Consider the following 20,437-nt stretch of genomic DNA (forward strand, 5'->3'; position numbering starts at 1 on the left):
AAAAATAGATATTTAGAGAGATCCTTTATTGATTCACGTGTGATGAACTTGTTTGGTTGTTTGGCAAACAGAAAAACAATCGTACACGTGCTCATATTTGTAGGTTGCCACATAAATATTTATATTATCAAACTGTAAATCTAAATTACGTGTTTGTATAGATATTAATTCGATTAAGGGTTCAAATCGAGTCAACAAAATAAGCATTTTATGTTGTCAGATTGTGAGACAAGAGAATCTTCTTGTTTAGTCAATGTTCTTAAATAAAATTAGCAAAAAATAAAAAGGAAGAGTAGATAATAAAATCTTGCAGGAGAAACTAAGATGCAGAAACATATGGTTAAGGATGCAGACAAAAGGGATACAGGCTGCCTAACGCTGGAAGCATGCATGGTGGGTTCAAATGCATAAAGATGTAGTTTCCTATCAATGTTTCGGCCTAAAAGATGCATGTGCCAATCATAGAGGATGTAAAAACCATTCAACTAGAATATATGATAATTGCAAAAAATATAACTAGGGAACATGGCTAAATTTATAAATAAAACTAGGGCATTGGTCTCTAGAATTTAACGAAATTGGTATTTCGGCCTCACAAAAAATTCATGAGTACTGGTCGTTGGATTTGTCACTACTTAAAACAACGGTCTTTACAGATGATATTGTTAATTCTTTCATCCAAATTAAAAGGATTAAAAAAGTATGGATGGAAGTTCTAACGATTGTTAACCAAAATGACCATTATTTCATAAGAGTTCAAGATCAATACTCACAAATGTTTAGTACAATGATCAAAACTCGAATAAAACTAAACTTCAGAAACCAATGCTCCAATTATCCCAAGTTCATGAGCCAGCCAATTTTTCAGTGTTCATAAGTCAACGTCACCATTAAAGACAAACACAATGCCCCATAAGCTTGTTGAACTTACAGACCAACAGAGATATCCATCGACAAAAGAATGGCAGAAAGAAACAAAAATTGGAGTCTTGAATTTGCAGCAAAGTTAGACAACAGAGAATAAAAAGTTCAATTTGTTACAAATTCACTTGAATGGAAAAAAAATTGCTTTTGAGGCAGAAAGCTAAATGGTAAAAGTAAACGGGTGCAAGAAGAAAAGAATAAAGTTGCTCAAAACATCGAAGTATTTACCAAAATCAAGTGTCTTTGTGCAATTCTAAATTTACAAAGGTCACATTTATATACAGCAATAATCTTCCTAGTACACATTTTATGCATCTACAACCTTCAAAATGATTCATGCAAGGTAAAAAATGTAAGTAAAACCATCAGAATTACTGTGATTGAAGATGGGGGTGATTGTTCAACCTGTGGAAGATGTAATCGTAAGCACGAACCAATCGCTTCCGAAATCTTGGGAGGTCTAATCTCACAGTTTGGCCATCAAGATAGATCTTCTTTGTGTACTCCCATCCCCTTTTGGTTACACTCTGTGGATCCCTAAGAACAGGATCATCCATATCGTATTTGGCGTACAACGAGCTCTCTCGAGTAAGAATCTGGTAGCCGATGTATTTCAACCCGAGCTTCCTTGCAGGTTCCCCATAGTATTCCTCCGCTGCCCACTCAGTTCCTAGGGGAACAACTTGGATGAACACAGACCCAGGCCTCATGAACATAAAATGTGTCATGGCAGCGCCATGAACCCCGATCATCACATCACTCGCATTAAGGGCCCGATAAATCTTTGCTAACTCTGTCGTGCGGTCAGGTCTCAAAACATTAACTTCAAACCCGATTTGCTCAGCCATTCTAACCAAGAAATTCTCATTAGTTATCGCTCTTGATCCATTTCGAGATATGATGACCAGTTTAGGCTTCTTGAATTGATCTTCTTGCACTTCACTCTCAGGTTCGAAAGAGCTCTCGGATGCCAGAGACGCAGAATGCTTCTCCTGTGCTTCCCGTTCCTCGTCTTGAATAAGACTTCGAATTCGAGGCCAGTAAGCTCGGTCTAGAAGATTTCGAAAGTCAACAATGCTCACATTTCCCTCCATCAGTGAAGAATCCACAGTGAGCTCGTCGTGAATCCTCAGACCAACGGTGACCTCAGGGAAGCAATGAGTTCTTGTATCTCCACTAAAATCTATAGGTTGATAATCTGACAGTTGAGAAACAATGTCTCCATATTTCGTCACCCACCAATTATGGTACTCGAGAATGACAAACACAACCTTCTTGTTGAAACGCTGGGAAGTAATGAACAACGGCATAATCCCATCATTGAATTCGTGATAGACATTACCGGTATATCCCCCGGTTGAGAAAAACACTGCCGGAACATCATGTTGGACATCACACCGGTGGTGCATCCCTGGAGTGTCTTTCTTCGCAACGAGCTGTAATTCATCAATGGTATCCATGACACTTGTTTCCCATTTCCGCGTATACGGTTTGACCTTTGTGTGCCTGAGTTCCTCGGTTTCATCTTCTTCATTTTCCTCAACAACATCAGAAACATGATTTTGGAAGCTACTTCCTTCTTTAGATCGGTAGAGAACGATAGTGGAGGAAGCAGAGTGTGTTCTTACATCCCCTTTCATTACACAAATATCTGAACGAATACTGCTTCGATCGCAACATATAGTTCCTGAAGGCACGGACAGAAATTACAATTAATTTGTATTAACAAAATAAACATCAATAATCAAAAGCATCTGAAAAATCCTGTTTCCCTTCCCGGTACTTTAGATTAGATTATAACATCGCTCAAATAAAACAGTGACCACCTTTAGCAGTCTATCAATACCGTCTGAGAAAACCGAAAACCCAAATAATCAAAAGAGAAAGGGAAAGGCAGAGCACTCACCATTAGAGATTGAAGAACACAAGGGACCATTTACATTCATATCTTCCATTGGTGTTGAATCTACAAAAACCCCAATAAGATAACACACTCATACACATGCAGCAAGATTGAAGCAAAGAAAATATGAGAGAGAGGAGAGACAGGAGAGAGAGAAGGGGGGGGGAGAGAGAGACTTACATAGAAGAGAGAAAGTGGTGTTGGAGCTGAAAAGATGAGGGGCTAAGATGAAGCTGCAAGAGAGGAAGGAGATGAAGAGGAGATAGAGAAGCTTTGGACTTGTTCTCTTGTAATAATAACCAGAGTTTGCAAACTCCATTAGAAAGGTAGTGGTCTGTGAGTCTTCATCTCCCTCTGCTGCTGCACAAGGCTTGTCAACTTTTCTCCACTGGTGGTGGTGATGCCGCTGATACCGCCCCATTATTTCTTATGCACAAAAAAAAAAAAAAAGCTTTGATCTTTATTTTTCCTTTCCCCTGTTTTTTCTTCTTTCTGGGTTTTGTAGAGAGAGAGAGAGAGAGAGAGAGAGAGAGAGAGAGAGAGTTTGATGGACTGGGAACAAACCCCGGATGAGGAATGGGGAGAGATGTTTTTTTTTTGGTCAATCGAGAGTGGAGAGAGATGTTCAAATAGCAGAGAAAGTAAAGCTATTTTCTTGGATTCCCCCCCATGTTTGAGAGAGAGAGAGAGAGAGAGAGATGGGAGATGGGTTTGTTTATTGAGGAGCTGCCTGCTTCTTTCTTTCTAGAGAGAGAGAGAGAGAGTCTAGAGAGAGGAAGATGGGTTAATGCCTTGATGGAGTCGAGAAATGGAAAGGAGCTGACAAAGGGGAAAAAGGAGGCTTAAATTTAATTTAATTGAGGGACGTCTCTGCTCCAAGTTTGGTAATTTTTTTTCTTTTTTTTTAACAATACACTAAAAACAACGAATAAGTTTAGTCTCATAACAAATGAGTAATAATATACCGTTTTAAATCAGAATCAAATTTAAAACTTTATCAAATCATAGTACTAATTTAATTAAATTATCTGGCAGTCAAATGCGTATAGAGAGCAGCGGAGACTTGAAACTTGTGATGTGATCCTTATTTTTTTTCTTTGCATCCTCGATTGGGTTGGCTGGCTGATTTCTTACGGCAAGTGTTCAAAATTAGTGTACAACTCGTTATCCCACGCGCTTAGGGACACGTGCCTCCGGGAGCTGTGTCCTAGTTGGCAAAGCAAACTGACTGCTGGCGGGAATCAAGATCTTGCTTCAAGTTAGAAGGAAGATGGTGGATTGGCCACTGAAAGTAAAGAACAGAATTTTGCAGATAAGTAAGCATATATATGGTCCCATCCCATCCCACGTTTGGTCTAACATTGGAACAAGACTATGATCAGTTTAAAAATAATATACAAATATAGGTATTTGCTTTGATTACTCATTTTCCTACCTTTCTATTTGTCACTTCAACCCTCTTTAGATTTCCAATGTTTTCTTAATTCTTCTCTCTTTTCCCATGTTGCTACTTGAGCCACGTGACTAATTTTCTATACACTCATTTTTACCTTTGGCATTAAGTTTAATCTCACAATGAGCTAATAATAATGCAGGTGGATTGTCTGCCCTCCTATTTCCATACTCTCCATATCCCCTCCTGTTTGTGTGGTCATGATTAAGTCACGTCAACATTTTATATTCCTATTACTTTTTGTTTTATTATTTCTATAAAAAATTAATATAAAATATTGACGTGATTTAACCATGACCACACATCACAGGAGGGTATGAGGAGAGTATGGAAATGGGAGGGCAGACAATGCACCTCCAACAATAATATGGTTCAAATTCTCTTTTTGCCAGAATCGAACCTAAGACCTCTCACTTACAAGTGTAGAGAAATATCGCTAGACACTTGTATGTATAAAATTTCCAGTTTGAATCTTGTGAATAGAAAATTTAATATCAAATATTGATCACTTAATATGCTCAATATCGTTGTATAAAAAAGAAAATGATCTCATTCAAAAATTGTAGAGTTGTGCGACATCATAAAGCCTTTCTAAACTAACAACTAAGCTTCTCTAATGGTTTTGTGTCCCTATAATAAGTAATAAAGTTTTTCATGCAAATTCGCTGTCTTTAATAAGCCCATCACTGGTAGCAATTGGCTAATATATAAAATTTTAAGGAAAACTAATGAAAAGAGTTTAAAAACTTTGAGTTTTAATGATAAGGATAAAATAAAGGGTAAAGTGAATAGTACCAGAATTGACTTTTTAGTGTAAAAATGCGATTTTTCGTTAAAATAAACAATACCGCGAACTTTTCGTCAAAACTCTCTAAATTTTATTGGCCGTACGGAAGCCTATTATGGGTTTCCGTTCTTGACTTTGTGTCTCTTCCATCAAATGGCATCCTTATCCTTTGTGTCTTATATTTGTCTAATGTTTACCAAGATTTTTCAACAAGATGATGAAGGGTGTTGAACAAAAAAATACCACATCAAGAGAAGCGCACTCAATAAGGACATATCAAGACTTTTGTGGAATTTAAAAATCTAGAAGTATTCAACTAGAGAAATGTTAGCCACAATTCATATTTACGTTTTTTTTGTTTCCTTTTTCTTACTCATCAATTTACATCTGGATTCTATTTACCTACTAAACTAAAACTTTAATGTTCTAAAAGTACAAACTGATAGGAGCATATTTATGCGACTTAAATGGCTTGTTCTCGTACATTTACGTTATGTTTCTTTAGTTATTTTAGTTCTTTATGCTTCTTTTGTGTGTTTTCAGGTTCTAAGGGCAAAGTATGCAAAATGATGCCTTTTGGAGCCTTTTGGAGCAAATTAGAGATTGGAATGGATATCATATGCTTGGAGCCAAAAGGATGGACGAAATTGAAGACTTGAAGTAGGAAAGTTAAATCCTAAAAAGACCTCATGTTTGAGCATCATTGAAAACTCCTACGCATTTTAGAACACAAAAACAACATTCCTAGCAACCTTAGGACATTGTCGTGTGTTTCCTTGTGTCTCCCTTCCTTGCCATGCAAGGAAGGGCTTTGTTCCCTATTTTAAATACTTAAACACTACCACTTATCATTCACCACATATCATATCATACATTCATTTATCACTTATCATAATCATTCACTTATCACTTAACATATCATACACTTATCACTTATCACTCATAATCACCTACAACATCCACCTACTTCACCTACAAATGACATAGCCATATGTTCCCTCCACTACTCCTATAAATACCCTTGCATTCATTCATTCACTCCCCATTCAATTCACATCTCATTCACAACACAACACCCCTCAAACACTTCCATTATTCCCTAGCCGTGAGCTTCCCATCTTCCCCTTAGAATCCAAACCGTGAGTCCCCCTTCCACCATTCCTCATCCATTTCCATAATTCCCCAAACCTCACCTTAGACCTTGTGCTACAACAACGAGGAAGATAAGAGGGCCTAAACGTTCATACAATTCAAGTTTGAGTTGTTGGAATGTTTAGGTGTTTCTTTGATTTCAAAGTTTAAATTCAATTCTCTTTGTTTTGTACGTATGAGGAATGGAAGAGAAGAGTGCCTAAACGTTCATACAATTCAAGTTTGAGTTGTTGGAATGTTTAGGTGTTTCTTTGATTTCAAAGTTATGAGGAACTAAACCCCCTTTAGCTAGGGGGTGATTCAAAATACATGTTTATGCTTGCATTATGAATTGATTACTTTTGGTTGGAATTTAATAAGTTGTGGATTCAATTTGTTTAACCGTTTGATTGATAACTTATTTATGAATGTTTATTAAGAATGCGCGCTTAATTTTCATGCATAAATATGACGCTAGAATATAAGTGAATTTCACCTAATCGTAATGAACTTATATTCACAAGTAGTGGAGGTTGCTTATAAACAATCGCGTTAAACGAATTCTTGGCATAAGTTTCATGCGTATTCCATAGTAACGAATGCCTCGTCGATGTTTATGATTTCCGTTGAACTTAATGATCTTTGTTGAATGTCTCTATCATGCGTATTCCATAGTTAGGGACTTTGATTAAGAATAATTTGGTTGTAATGCGTATTCCATTCAATCCAACGAATCTAGGGAAATCTGAAAGTTAATTTAAGCGGACCTAATTAACTTGGAGCATTGAGTTTCATAATTTATCGAAAGACCAACTGAGAATCAATCTTGTATGCAAGTGTAACATGTGTGGAGAAGAACCCCTTGGCTATTCCATCATCCATATTTTATTCACATTCATATTTACATTCTGTTTTAATTGCAATTTGTTCATTTAGTTTAATTTTGTCAAAACCTAAATCCCCCTTTACTTTAATGTCAAATTAGTTAGAAATCAATTTAGTTTGTGTTTTTAAGAGTTTTGAGTCTTTTGAACTTGTTAGAATCTGTTTAGTTTATGTTTTAAAGTATTTTTGAATTCTTTGAGTCTAGTTTAGTGTTTTATATTGTTTTTACGTTTTTAAGTCAGTTTCCAAGAGATTAACAATCCCTCCTAATCCCCGGTCCAGAACGATCCCTACTTGCACCTATACTACAATTTGACAAAAAGAGGGTTTAATTTGTGCGCGTATAAAACTCGCATCAAATTAAATTTGAGCCATCTTTACACTTAAGTACATTCTTACAGATTTGAGCCATCTTTACACTTAAGTACATTCTTACTCATAGTCACCACATACTAGTTCACAATTAAGCATTTAAAACCATGTTTTGAATGTAGTAACATGCCTTAGAGAATTCCCTCAATTTCTTACTAGATGTACTCTCGTTTTTCACACAGATTTTCTGACTACACACCCTACACTAGGTATATGTGAGAAGATTGATGTAAACATGTAGACGAACACTCACATATGTTATAATAAGGAAAGCATTTTCTGGAGTTAATAAGCATGTTTAGATATGATCTCATGAATGGAATGCTACTACTTAGACGCGAGAACCAGTGACACCATAAGCCCATACCAAGTTCAAACTCCACAAATTGAAATACACAACACTCAAGATAGAAGTCAAGGGTTGTAACGGGGCTTGGGGTATGTGGATAACAAAGAAGGGATATGGAAAACAAAGGTTTTTAAAGAAATAGTGAGCAAAGCATTTGAATCAACTTAGAATTCACTTTTGAATGAAAACTCAACTTTTGAACAAAAAGAGAGAGTTTAGACAATTTACACCCAGAATTGGTGTTTTGGAACCTTTCTTCAATCACTTATTCTTTCATTTTTTTCTTTTCTCTTTTTTTTTTTTTTTTTTTTTTTTTTTCTTTTCTTTTGAATCTCAAAACATCAACACTTAAACATTCTCTCCCCCACACTTATTTTCTTTCATAATGTAACTCAAAAGGAATTCAATTAAGTCATGCTCACTATCTTTTAAGAACAAGGGTGGGGATTGTCCTAAACTAGGCTAGGTGAGGAAAATGTGGGTAAACAAAGAATAAAGGCTAAACAAGGCTCAACGGGGTTAAAACTTACAACATATACGAAGTATGGGAAGTAAGGCTATTTGGCTATGGTGGTGGTCACTACACAACTTCTTCTTGAATATGTGTTATGCAAATCAATAACATGCTTTGAATGAAATGGGCATGAGTTCTAGCATTTGGAACTATATGATGAAACGCCTTCTAAGTAGTAACCAAGCAAAGAATAATGAGATCATGCAACGACTTTAGAAAACAAGAAATCACAGATTAAACTCTCCAAAGAACGTTATAGGCTCAAGTCTCTCAGGGTTGTAGCGTTTGTTTGAGTTCCTTCCTTCAAGCATGTTACAAAAACGAATTTTTTTTCTTTTATGATTGCATGTGAAGTCATACATTATAACCATAACCAAGCATATACCAAGAGTAAATCATACTTTTCTCTATGTTTATAACTCTTTCTAACCGTCATGCAATTATAAACCAAATCCTTATCATTGTGTTGGAAGGTACCCTAAGACACAAACACACAAAAACGACTCAAAACACTCTTTTTAGGGTTTTTAAAACAAGTTTTTCAAATTTTTATGTGATTTTCGGAGTTATAAAACAAAACACACTAAAACACTCTAAAACAACTTAAAAACACCTTAAAACAGCAAGGAACAACATTTGAAGTTATGGGTGATAAAATCCCACGAATTTGCATTAAATAAACTTAGTTACCCCCCCCCACACTTAAATCAAACATTGTCCTCAATGTTTTAAGCATATGGTTCACACAAAACATAAGTAAACACACAAAAAACATTTAAACATACTAAACATGGCAGAATGTAATTAACAAAGAGAAGAGTTTAGAGACGCAAATCTGGTTATAGAGTGTAAATTTCATCTTCTCCTTGGTAATTGCATTGAGGCTTTTGATCTTTGTGATTCCACAGGCTTACTCTTGAACTGGTTTCTGCCCATCGTTGATTTTCCTTTGTGCTACTTCTTGAACTGGGCAGCATGATGGTTTTTTTTGGTCTCCCCCGAAGGTCTGAGCTTACCCCTTTGGTCTGTTTCTTTGTTCAATCTTTCCAATTCGTATTGAAAAGGGTTGGAGGATAACTCAGCCTATGTTTGTCTCCACATGCTTCAATGTATCATTTTCACTTGCCTTACTCGCTCCCCTTTGCAGAAGTGGTCCCTTCTCCGGAAGTGTATCAACTGTTGAAGATGACTACTCGAGAGCAACGCTAGGTAAGCAATCAGGAATAGATTCCAGGCAGTTGGCTCCAGATCGGAAGACTGACTCCAAGTGCCGGCTGATTGCTTCTTTTACTTTGCCATGCGAGTGAGAACAAGGACAAAGAAAAAGACAGGGAAAGAGCATGATATGAGATACTTTTGCTTTTGATCTTGATGATATGAGATACCTTTGCTTTTGAAGAAGCGGTGAATGAATCAGCACATGTATTTGTTGTGCTGTTTCCTCCTGGGTCATCTGTACTCCAGGCATCTGGTATCATCTTTGGGGAAGAAGAAAGAATTGAGTATTTTGAAAGGCTTTGCTGGGAGTGCGCCCTCAGAGGTGAGGGAGAGGTGGGCATTTTCTTCAGGTTTGCCCTGCCATAAAAGACGAAGGTCGACATATATAGAGATAATATCAAGTGGTGGTACTTTTTACCCTTGTCGACAAACGTTTTGATCCCGCAATTCCGGCTTTTTGAAATAGTGGCGCCTCTTCGATCTCTGAATACGCCTCTTCGATTTCTGAGCAGGCGCCCCTTCGATTTCTGAACGACGCCCCTTCGCTTTCTGAACGACACGTGGTAGTGCAGATGCGGCTCCTTTTGACAAAGCTGCACGCGTCTTCTGAAAAGCAGAGAAAGCGTCGCCGAACTTTGCGCTTGTCGGCTAAAGATATGTAGTTGCGGTGATGGCCTCCACGTGTTGTCTGAAAAGAAGAAATCTTTTGACAAAGTTGAACGCGTCTTCTGAAAAGTCGAGAAAGCGTCGCCAAAATTACGCCGGAAATTCCGGCTTTTTGAATCGGTGGACGCGTCGCCTTGGCTTTTTTATTGAGCTATCGATCACTACAACAAACACACTCTGAAGATTTCCCATTCTTGAAGATCGACTCCGGCCCTTTGAAATTTAACTCCATCCCTTTTCTTTGAACACTTTTGAAAAATGGCAAACTCATCGAACCTTAGCTTGGAATTGAGCCTTAGCAGTGATACGGGTGCGCCGCGTCAAGGTAACGTATGACGCCCTTCTTTCTTATCTTCTAACGGTCTTCTTACAGGTGAAGACTCCGTGATGCAGGACGCCACAACAGCTACAATAGTAGCTAGGAACCTCCTCACTCCAAAAGATAGTAGGCTGCTGTCAGGACGGTCCGATGAGTTGGCCGTTCAAGAGTCCCTCGCACTTAGTGTTCAGTGTGCGAGTTCTGTGTCCAACATGGGCCAACGCCTGCTTGCCCGCTCCCGTCAGGTGGAATCATTGATGGCAGAGGTGGAGAGTCTTAAGCAAGAGATCCAGCAGCTTAAGTACGAGAATAGAAGTTTGCATGTGCTTGCAAATAACTATTCGTCGGGCATGAAGAGAAAGCTTGATGAGCTGCAAGAATCTGAGGGTCGAATTCACAGTGACCGTCAAAGGCTTGCAGCTTGTCTCCAGAGGCACCTTTTTCCTGGGTCATCCAGCGCTTGGCCAAGTATTGAGGCCTGGAATGCTCTAGCTCCGATGGCTTCCGCTCCGATGCCTCCCGCTTCTGCGCCTTCCGCTCCTATGCCTTCCGCTTCTATTCCTTCTGCTTCGACGCCTCGTAGCGGGGCTTCACGTAAACATCCTCTGTGAAGGCTTCATCTTTCTCCATGTTTAGTATCTTTTTTTTTTTTTTTCTTTTTTTTTTTTTTTACATAAATAAAATCAAACGGCATGGAATTTATCTTTGAATGGGCGGTGATACTTGAAATGATCCGGTAATAGTTTAAATTCCAGATTGGGTGCCTGAATCATTAACCACATGTTAGTATAAAAGAAAATTGAAATTCGGGGAGGCGGCTTACCTGTGTGCTCCAAAATGAACTCCAGAATAAACACCCCTTCGAAAGTTATGACTTGTCCCGTGTCATAAAATCCAACTTCCTTGGGAATTGTGGTTTCAAATATGTCCTCTTTGATGCCTTCTACATCTTCTCCAGCCACTACCTTCTCTTGAATCATTCTTCTTGGTGTACAAAGTCCTTTGAAGAATTCAACACCATCTAAAACTTGCTGTGTTGCACCAAGAATTGGAATAGCATTTTGCACCTTTGGGAAGGCTTCCACGATGTCCTTTTTACTCTCTTCTTGGTTGGGAATCAAAAACCTGCTAGGAAAAGGGACATTGGGTGGAATAACATCAGAATAACATGGAATTGGGACGTCCTTACTGGTGGTGGGTGGTTTAGAGGGCTTAGGGGGCTGCGGCAAGGGTTGTTCTACCCTTGCCGTGTGCATGTCTTCTTCCTCCTCCTCAATTAGCAGCTCTTCATCCACTTCTAGGCTATGTTTGGACATTTTTAGGTCAGCTCCAACCTCCATAGCACTTCCCAAAGTGATAGCATTATGGATTTCAAAATCTTCCTTCGAGTTTTCAATAGTTGAGTTGGAGAGTTCACTTTGCTCTTGAATTTGTTTCATGAACTCCATAATCTGCCCAAATTGCTCGTCCAATTTACCCAACTTCTTGTCTTGATTTTGTTCGTCCTGCGTCAAAGAGGTTAGTAATTGAAAATTTTTATCATTATCCATGGACATACTTGAACTTGATTGGAATTGTTGTGGGGGAGGTTGTGGTGGCTGCATAGGTGTTGTATTGAACTCCTCATATGGTTGCCAATATGCTTCTTGTTGAGCCTCCTTGGCTTGATTTTGTGACCCCTGTGCCAAAGAATTTATTTCATTAAGAATTTGATTATAATCTATTGGCGAACTTGAATTTAATTGAGCATATTGCATATGAAGTTGTGGTGGCTGCATAGGTCTTGAATAGAACTCCTCATATGGTTGCCAATATGCTTCACGTTGAACTTGTTGATCTTCCCACCATATAGAGTTTGAATGATCCCTCCAATCTCTTTGTGGACATTGATTGGCTTGAAATCCTTGCCTATATGAAGCACCAAATGTAGGGACACTCTGCATTGTGGTCCTTTCCGCATACGGCGACAATTTAGAAGTAAGATTTGCCAATTGAGCTTGAATGCTAGCAAAATCCATATCTTACTTCTCTAGTACCTAAAATCAAAGAAAGAGAACTAAATCAAATATCAAAAGTAACAACAAACAAAGAAAACAACACTAAGTTAGAAACTAAAATGAAAACAACTAAACCAAAAAAAAGAAAAGAACCAAGGGATTAGCAAAGTTGCTAATCCCCGGCAACGGCGCCAAAATTTGATGCGAGTTTTATACGCGCACAAATTAAACCCTCTTTTTGTCAAATTGTAGTATAGGTGCAAGTAGGGATCGTTCTAGACCGGGGATTAGGAGGGATTGTTAATCTCTTGGAAACTGACTTAAAAACGTAAAAACAATATAAAACACTAAACTAGACTCAAAGAATTCAAAAATACTTTAAAACATAAACTAAACAGATTCTAACAAGTTCAAAAGACTCAAAACTCTTAAAAACACAAACTAAATTGATTTCTAACTAATTTGACATTAAAGTAAAGAGGGATTTAGGTTTTGACAAAATTAAACTAAATGAACAAATTGCAATTAAAACAGAATGTAAATATGAATGTGAATAAAATATGGATGATGGAATAGCCAAGGGGTTCTTCTCCACACATGTTACACTTGCATACAAGATTGATTCTCAGTTGGTCTTTCGATAAATTATGAAACTCAATGCTCCAAGTTAATTAGGTCCGCTTAAATTAACTTTCAGATTTCCCTAGATTCGTTGGATTGAATGGAATACGCATTACAACCAAATTATTCTTAATCAAAGTCCCTAACTATGGAATACGCATGATAGAGACATTCAACAAAGATCATTAAGTTCAACGGAAATCATAAACATCGACGAGGCATTCGTTACTATGGAATACGCATGAAACTTATGCCAAGAATTCGTTTAACGCGATTGTTTATAAGCAACCTCCACTACTTGTGAATATAAGTTCATTACGATTAGGTGAAATTCACTTATATTCTAGCGTCATATTTATGCATGAAAATTAAGCGCGCATTCTTAATAAACATTCATAAATAAGTTATCAATCAAACGGTTAAACAAATTGAATCCACAACTTATTAAATTCCAACCAAAAGTAATCAATTCATAATGCAAGCATAAACATGTATTTTGAATCACCCCCTAGCTAAAGGGGGTTTAGTTCCTCATAACTTTGAAATCAAAGAAACACCTAAACATTCCAACAACTCAAACTTGAATTGTATGAACGTTTAGGCACTCTTCTCTTCCATTCCTCATACGTACAAAACAAAGAGAATTGAATTTAAACTTTGAAATCAAAGAAACACCTAAACATTCCAACAACTCAAACTTGAATTGTATGAACGTTTAGGCCCTCTTATCTTCCTCGTTGTTGTAGCACAAGGTCTAAGGTGAGGTTTGGGGAATTATGGAAATGGATGAGGAATGGTGGAAGGGGGACTCACGGTTTGGATTCTAAGGGGAAGATGGGAAGCTCACGGCTAGGGAATAATGGAAGTGTTTGAGGGGTGTTGTGTTGTGAATGAGATGTGAATTGAATGGGGAGTGAATGAATGAATGCAAGGGTATTTATAGGAGTAGTGGAGGGAACATATGGCTATGTCATTTGTAGGTGAAGTAGGTGGATGTTGTAGGTGAAGTAGGTGGATGTTGTAGGTGATTATGAGTGATAAGTGATAAGTGTATGATATGTTAAGTGATAAGTGAATGATTATGATAAGTGATAAATGAATGTATGATATGATATGTGGTGAATGATAAGTGGTAGTGTTTAAGTATTTAAAATAGGGAACAAAGCCCTTCCTTGCATGGCAAGGAAGGGAGACACAAGGAAACACACGACAATGTCCTAAGGTTGCTAGGAATGTTGTTTTTGTGTTCTAAAATGCGTAGGAGTTTTCAATGATGCTCAAACATGAGGTCTTTTTAGGATTTAACTTTCCTACTTCAAGTCTTCAATTTCGTCCATCCTTTTGGCTCCAAGCATATGATATCCATTCCAATCTCTAATTTGCTCCAAAAGGCTCCAAAAGGCATCCTTTTGCATACTTTGCCCTTAGAACCTGAAAACACACAAAAGAAGCATAAAGAACTAAAATAACTAAAGAAACATAACGTAAATGTACGAGAACAAGCCATTTAAGTCGCATAAATATGCTCCTATCACAAACTCTTTTTTCTCCTTATATCTTTGATAAATCTACCAAGCAGGCAATAATGCAATTAAAAATAAGAGAGTGCTAACAATCTTCTCACTTACATTTCAAGTTCAACATTCTCACATCTACTCATGCCACGTGTATTCTACTAGCATGCAAAGCTAGAAACTTAGGGTCTGTTTGGTACCCTATATAAATTTTTTTTATTATTTCTCAAAACATTTCTTAAGAATATTTCTTGAAAACAATTTTCTTTAAGACTAAAAACTTGATTGCTTTGTGAATTTAAATTTTTAAATTTTACGACTTAAACTAGACAAAGAGATTAAGAAAGAGGGGGTCGCATGAGAGGGAGAAAGAGGAGAGAGGAGGAAAGAAAGTAAGAGATGATTGAATGAAAGAGAAAGAAGAGAGGATTGGACGAGATAGAAAGGAAGAGGAGTGAAAGAAAGAATTGAGAAAATGAAGAGAGTGGATTGAATGAGAGACGAACAAAGTAAAAAAAAAAAAAAAAAAAGGAGAGAGAAAAAAGAAAAGAGAGAGAGATAGATTTGCAGTGAGAGAGGAGGAGGGAGAGAAAAAAAGGGATGAGTTTAAATTTTAAAACTATAAAAACTCTTTTTTTTTTTTTTTTTTTGAAAATAGACTATATTTTTTAGTTAATCTTGAGTTCGGTTTTTTAAAATAATCCTACCAAACAAATTTTTAAGGCCTAAAACTTGAAAATTGTTTTTGAGTTAAAAAAATTGGATTCAAGTAGAGTACCAAACAAGTCCTTAATTACTTTTTGATTTATAAATTAAAAGTTTAGTATACTATCAGTAAATTGTAGCAATGGTCCCTTAACTTTAACTCAATTAGAGAAATGGTCCCTCAACTAAAAATACATTACCATTGGTCTGTCAACTGATCAAAATGTGTAGATATGGTCATTTTTGTCAACTTTATTAGAATTTTGTCAAAATAAGTTATATAGGAAGGACCATTGCTACAATTGGAGTCCTTCAACTCATCAAAACGTGTAGCTATGGTCCTTTTCGTCAACTTCTTTAGAATCTTGTCAAAATGAGTTATGTTTGAATGATCATTGTTACAACTGGGTTAAAGTTGAGGGACCATTGCTCCAATTGGGTTAAAGTTGAGGGACTAGTAGTAATAAATTTTTAGTTGAAGGACCATAGCTGCATATTTTGATGAGTTGAGAGACCAATGGTAATTGATTTTTAGTTGAGGGACCATTGCTCCAATTGAGTTAAAGTTAAGGGATCATTATTATAATTTACTCAAAAAAATAGTGAGATTTTATTATAATTAAAATTTTAGTTTTTGAGTACTAGGGGATACACGTGACTTTAAGTGAAGTGAGAAATAAGTTATATAGGAAGGACCCTTGCTACAATTGGAGTCCTTTAACTCATCAAAACGTGTAGCTATTGTCCTTTTCGTCAACTGCTTTAGAATTTTATCAAAATGAGTTATGTTGGAATGATCATTGCTACAACTGGGTTAAAGTTGAGGAACCATTGCTCCAATTGGGTTAAAGTTGAGGGATTATTTCTCCAATTGAATTAAAGTTGAGGGACCAATGGTAATGAATTTTTAGTTGAAAGACTAGAGCTGCACATTTTGATGAGTTGAGGGACCAATTGTAATTGATTTTTAGTTAAGGGACTATTGCTCCAATTGAGTTAAAGTTAAGGGAACATTGTTACAATTTACTAAAAAAAAATAGTGAGATTTTGTTATAATTAAAATTTTTAGTTTTTGAGTACTAGGGGATACACGTGACTTTAAGTGAAGTGAGAAATAAGTTATATAGGAATGACCCTTGCTACAATTGGAGTCCTTCAACTCATCAAAACGTGTAGATATGGTCATTTTCTTCTACTTCTTTAGAATCTTGTCAAAATGAGTTATGTTGAAATGATCATTGCTACAACTGGGTTAAAGTTGAAGAACCATTGCTCTAATTGGGTTAAAGTTGATAGACCATTTCTCCAATTGAATTAAAGTTGAGGGGCTAATGGTAATATATTTTTAGTTAAAGGAACATAGCTGCACATTTTGATGAGTTGAGGGACCAATGATAATTGATTTTTAGTTGAGGGACCATTGCTCCAATTGAGTTAAAGTTAATAGACCATTGTTACAATTTACTAAAAAAAAAAAGAGATTTTATTATAATTAAAATTTTAGTTTTTGAGTACTAGGAGGGATACACGTGACTTTAAGTGAAGTGAGAAATAAGTTATATAGGAAGGACCATTGCTACAATTGGAGTCCTTCAATTCATCAAAACGTGTAGCTATGGTCCTTTTCGTCAACTTCTTTAGAATCTTATCAAAATGAGTTATGTTGGAATAATCATTGCTACAACTGGGTTAAAGTTGATGAACCATTGCTCCAATTGGGTTAAAGTTGAGGGACCATTTCTCCAATTGAATTAAAGTTGAGGAACCAATAGTAATGAATTTTTAGTTGAAGGATCATAGTTGCATATTTTGATGAGTTGGGAGACCAATGATAATTGATTTTTAGTTGAGGGACCATTGCTTTAATTAAGTTAAAGTTAAAAGACCATTGTTACAATTTACTCAAAAAAAAATAATAATGAAATTTTATTATAATTAAAATTTTAGTTTTTGAGTACTAGGGGATACACGTGACTTTAAGTGAAGTGAAAAAGTTGAAATGAAAAGGTAAAAAATACTAGCATTTTTTCTTAAAATACTGACAATAGTGCAATTACTGCTAGTGTGGGTGACTTTCATTACAATGTATTTACATTTGTATGGTTACCTTAAGGTATGTAGTAACAATAATACTTGTTTTATTTGCTATTAAGGTTTATTTATTGGTTACAATATGGTTTAGGAATTGTGACATTTTTTAAAATAATGATATTTACACAAATGGTTGGAGAATAAATTTGTATCAAGCTTGTCGTTCACAATATTCAAAATTAATATCTCTCATGTTATGGTTTCACTCACCTATATTGTACAATATGTGCGAGACTGTAAATGTACCCTTGTGTGATACTATGCACGTACCTTCTATGCCTAAGTGTTATTGCATGTTATTATTGAATTATACGTGAGAGATTGTTAACAAACATTACATGCCAGATTATTATTGTATCTTTTATGTAACATAATTATTGCACTTTAGGTGCACCGTTAATTGCACCTATTTGCAGGGTTCTTAGAGCATCTCTCATGAGGCTACAAAAATTGTGGATATAATTTAACCAAAAAAAAGAAATTGTGGATATAGTCTATTTTAAAGCTCTTGAATTTTTAGGCTCTAAAAATAATCTCTCTCAATGGAGGTTATATATTTTCCTGGCTCTATATGGGACTATATACTTATTTATGTGGGTATTTATTTTGGTAGTACAAAATAATGGTTTTTTTTTTTTGTTAACTTTTCTTAAGTTAATTTTAGGCATGTTATCTTAAATTTTGTTTAACACTTCAATCTAAAACAAAATTAAATTCTAATAAAGTTAGATTTTATCACTTATCAACCGTTGATTTAGATTTTTTTATCTTAATCTCATATGTTTATTCATTTATCTGATTGACATGTTCTCCCAAAGATTTTAATTCACAACAATCGTTGGACTAAATAAAATCCGGCCAATTATGAACATCTTTCTCATTCTTCTTGTAATTTAAAATGGCTGAAGGACCCCATTAGCCCTATAAAAGCATAGCCATTGACATTGGTGAGGGTGATCCCTTTGATAAATACATAGATGCTGTGGAAAGATTGTTATATTATTATTCATCTACATGTATGATATTTTACATTAAAGTCCAATCCAGGATTAGTATGGTTAATGATGAGAATAAATTAGCACCAACCAAGTGCTTCCTAAACCTTATGAGATCCAATCTCACGGTTTGACCTTGCAGATAAATCTTCTTTGTGATTTGCCATCCTTGTTCTGTCACTCTTGTTGGATCTGCAAGAATGGGATCACCTATTTCATATTTATCATACAGTGAGCTCTCTGTGGTAAGAATTTCATAGCCAATGTACTTCAAACCAAGCTTCTTTGCAGGTGCACCATAATATTCCTCAGCTGCCCATGCAGTTGCAATTGGATTAATTTGGATAAAACCCGAGCCAGGCCTCATAACAAGAATGTGTCACGGCAGCTCGATGAACTCCGATCATGGCATCTCTCGAATTCAGGACCCGATAAATCTTTGCTAGTTCTGTGGTGCGCTTCGGCCTCAAAACTTGGACGTGAAACCCTATTTTCTCAGCCATTTGACTAACAAGTTCTCATTCGTTATTGCTTTCGATCCGTTTCTAGACATGATCGCAAGTTTAGGCCTCTTGGGTTGATTTACTTTTTTCATGCACCTTCATCATCATTTTTAAAGGGATTTTCCCTGTGTGGCACGTAGACTCAAAGAACTTCTCCTGCGCTTTTCGTTCCTCCTCTTCATGGATTAGGATACGGATTCGAGGGAGGTAAGCTCGGTCTAAAAGATTTCGGAAATCAACAATGCTCTTATGTCCCTCCATCAGTGGTGTTCACACTCAGCTAATGATGAATTCTCAAACCAACAATGGCCTCAGGGAAGCAATGGGTTCTAGTATCTTGATGTGGAGTGGAGACTAGAGAGTAGGAGTGGGGAGGGGTGGCGGCAGGCTGTGAGCGTAGTATTGGAAAATATGTAGTAAAATAAATTATATTTAGAAAGTAGATATAGGATGTAGTCAATAATATGTATTGTATAGTGTGGGGTGTGAGCGTAGTATTGGACAAAACAACCTTGATTTTACAACTAACAAACCAGCTAAAGAGGAAACAAGACAAATCTATCCATAACTTAAGTCTGAAATAAACATGTTGGTGTTAGCAAACTATGGGTGTGTAAGGCTGTTCATCAATAAGCTTAGCGTGCAATCAAAGCTATAAATAGCTCACTTGTACTGCTTAGCTGCTATTTATGTGTTTGTTAATGATTTACTTCTCAAATACTGGTTTCTTACTTAGTAGCTAATTGATTAGGTATTCACCCTATTTTTCAAGCCAAAAATAGAGGGTGCTCTGCAGTCTGGGATGCTTCGAGTATTTTAACAATGAAATATTAATCTTATATTTTTAAACAAGGAGCTAACAGTTTAAATGCCTAGAATATCCTATACTTCAGGATGGTTGGTTCTAGCTTGGATCCTAACTTACTTTTTTTGGTGAGATAACAAATTGTTTTTGTTACAACAATTAGTTAATTTTAGGATAGTGTTATTCACGCACCTAATTTTACTTCTCATATATTAATTTTTGTTCATTGATCTTCTTTTATTTATTCGATCCAACGACCAAAAATTGAACAGGGTGTGTGAGATAAAAGTAGATGTGTGAATAACACCACCTTATTTTATTGGGAACTTTAACAAAAAACTCCCGGTACTGTTCGCTTTAACGAAAAATGACATTTTTACACTAAAAAATCAATCTTGATACTATTCATTTTACCCTTTATTCTGTCCTTATCGTTAAAATTCAAAGTTTTCAAACTATTTTCATTAGTTTTCCTTATTTTATTTGCTTTGCATTTTGGAAACAAATATTGTTTTAATCAATAAAGCTACCCTCCTGCTCTCGAGGCTCCTAAAAGGAAAAAAACATCGTACTTCAGATTTAATCAACAATGGTTTCATTTCTGCACGGATTTTTTCTCTCTTTAAAGTTTAAACACCTATTAAATAAATAAAAAGAGAATCAACGACAAAATCATACGATGATG

The 20,437-nt window shown here is 36.1% G+C and overlaps 1 protein-coding gene and 1 pseudogene across 2 annotated transcripts; both read right to left on the reverse strand.

The window, feature by feature from the left end:
- Positions 1-1,127: 1,127 nt before the first annotated feature.
- LOC137745817 (xylan glycosyltransferase MUCI21-like) lies at positions 1,128-3,646 on the reverse strand. 2 transcript variants are annotated; one of them, XM_088680754.1, is made up of 4 exons: positions 3,008-3,646; positions 2,831-2,890; positions 2,501-2,611; positions 1,128-2,449 (listed from the first exon to the last, which is right to left on the reverse strand). In XM_088680754.1, the coding sequence occupies exons 1-4, from the start codon at positions 3,246-3,248 to the stop codon at positions 1,296-1,298; spliced, it is 1,566 nt and encodes a 521-aa protein (XP_088536880.1). In that variant the 5' UTR covers positions 3,249-3,646; the 3' UTR covers positions 1,128-1,295. The 2 variants fall into 2 exon arrangements, with proteins under 2 accessions (XP_088536880.1, XP_068341929.1); XM_068485828.2 differs by having other exon boundaries at positions 1,128-2,611.
- Positions 3,647-18,475: 14,829 nt separating this feature from the next.
- LOC137744485 (xylan glycosyltransferase MUCI21 pseudogene) lies at positions 18,476-20,351 on the reverse strand (annotated as a pseudogene).
- Between the last annotated feature and the right edge of the window lie 86 nt (positions 20,352-20,437).

The sequence above is a fragment of the Pyrus communis genome, chromosome 12 (genome assembly GCF_041283825.1).
Source record: "Pyrus communis isolate YQ-2024b chromosome 12, ASM4128382v1, whole genome shotgun sequence".
NCBI lineage: Eukaryota > Viridiplantae > Streptophyta > Magnoliopsida > Rosales > Rosaceae > Pyrus > Pyrus communis.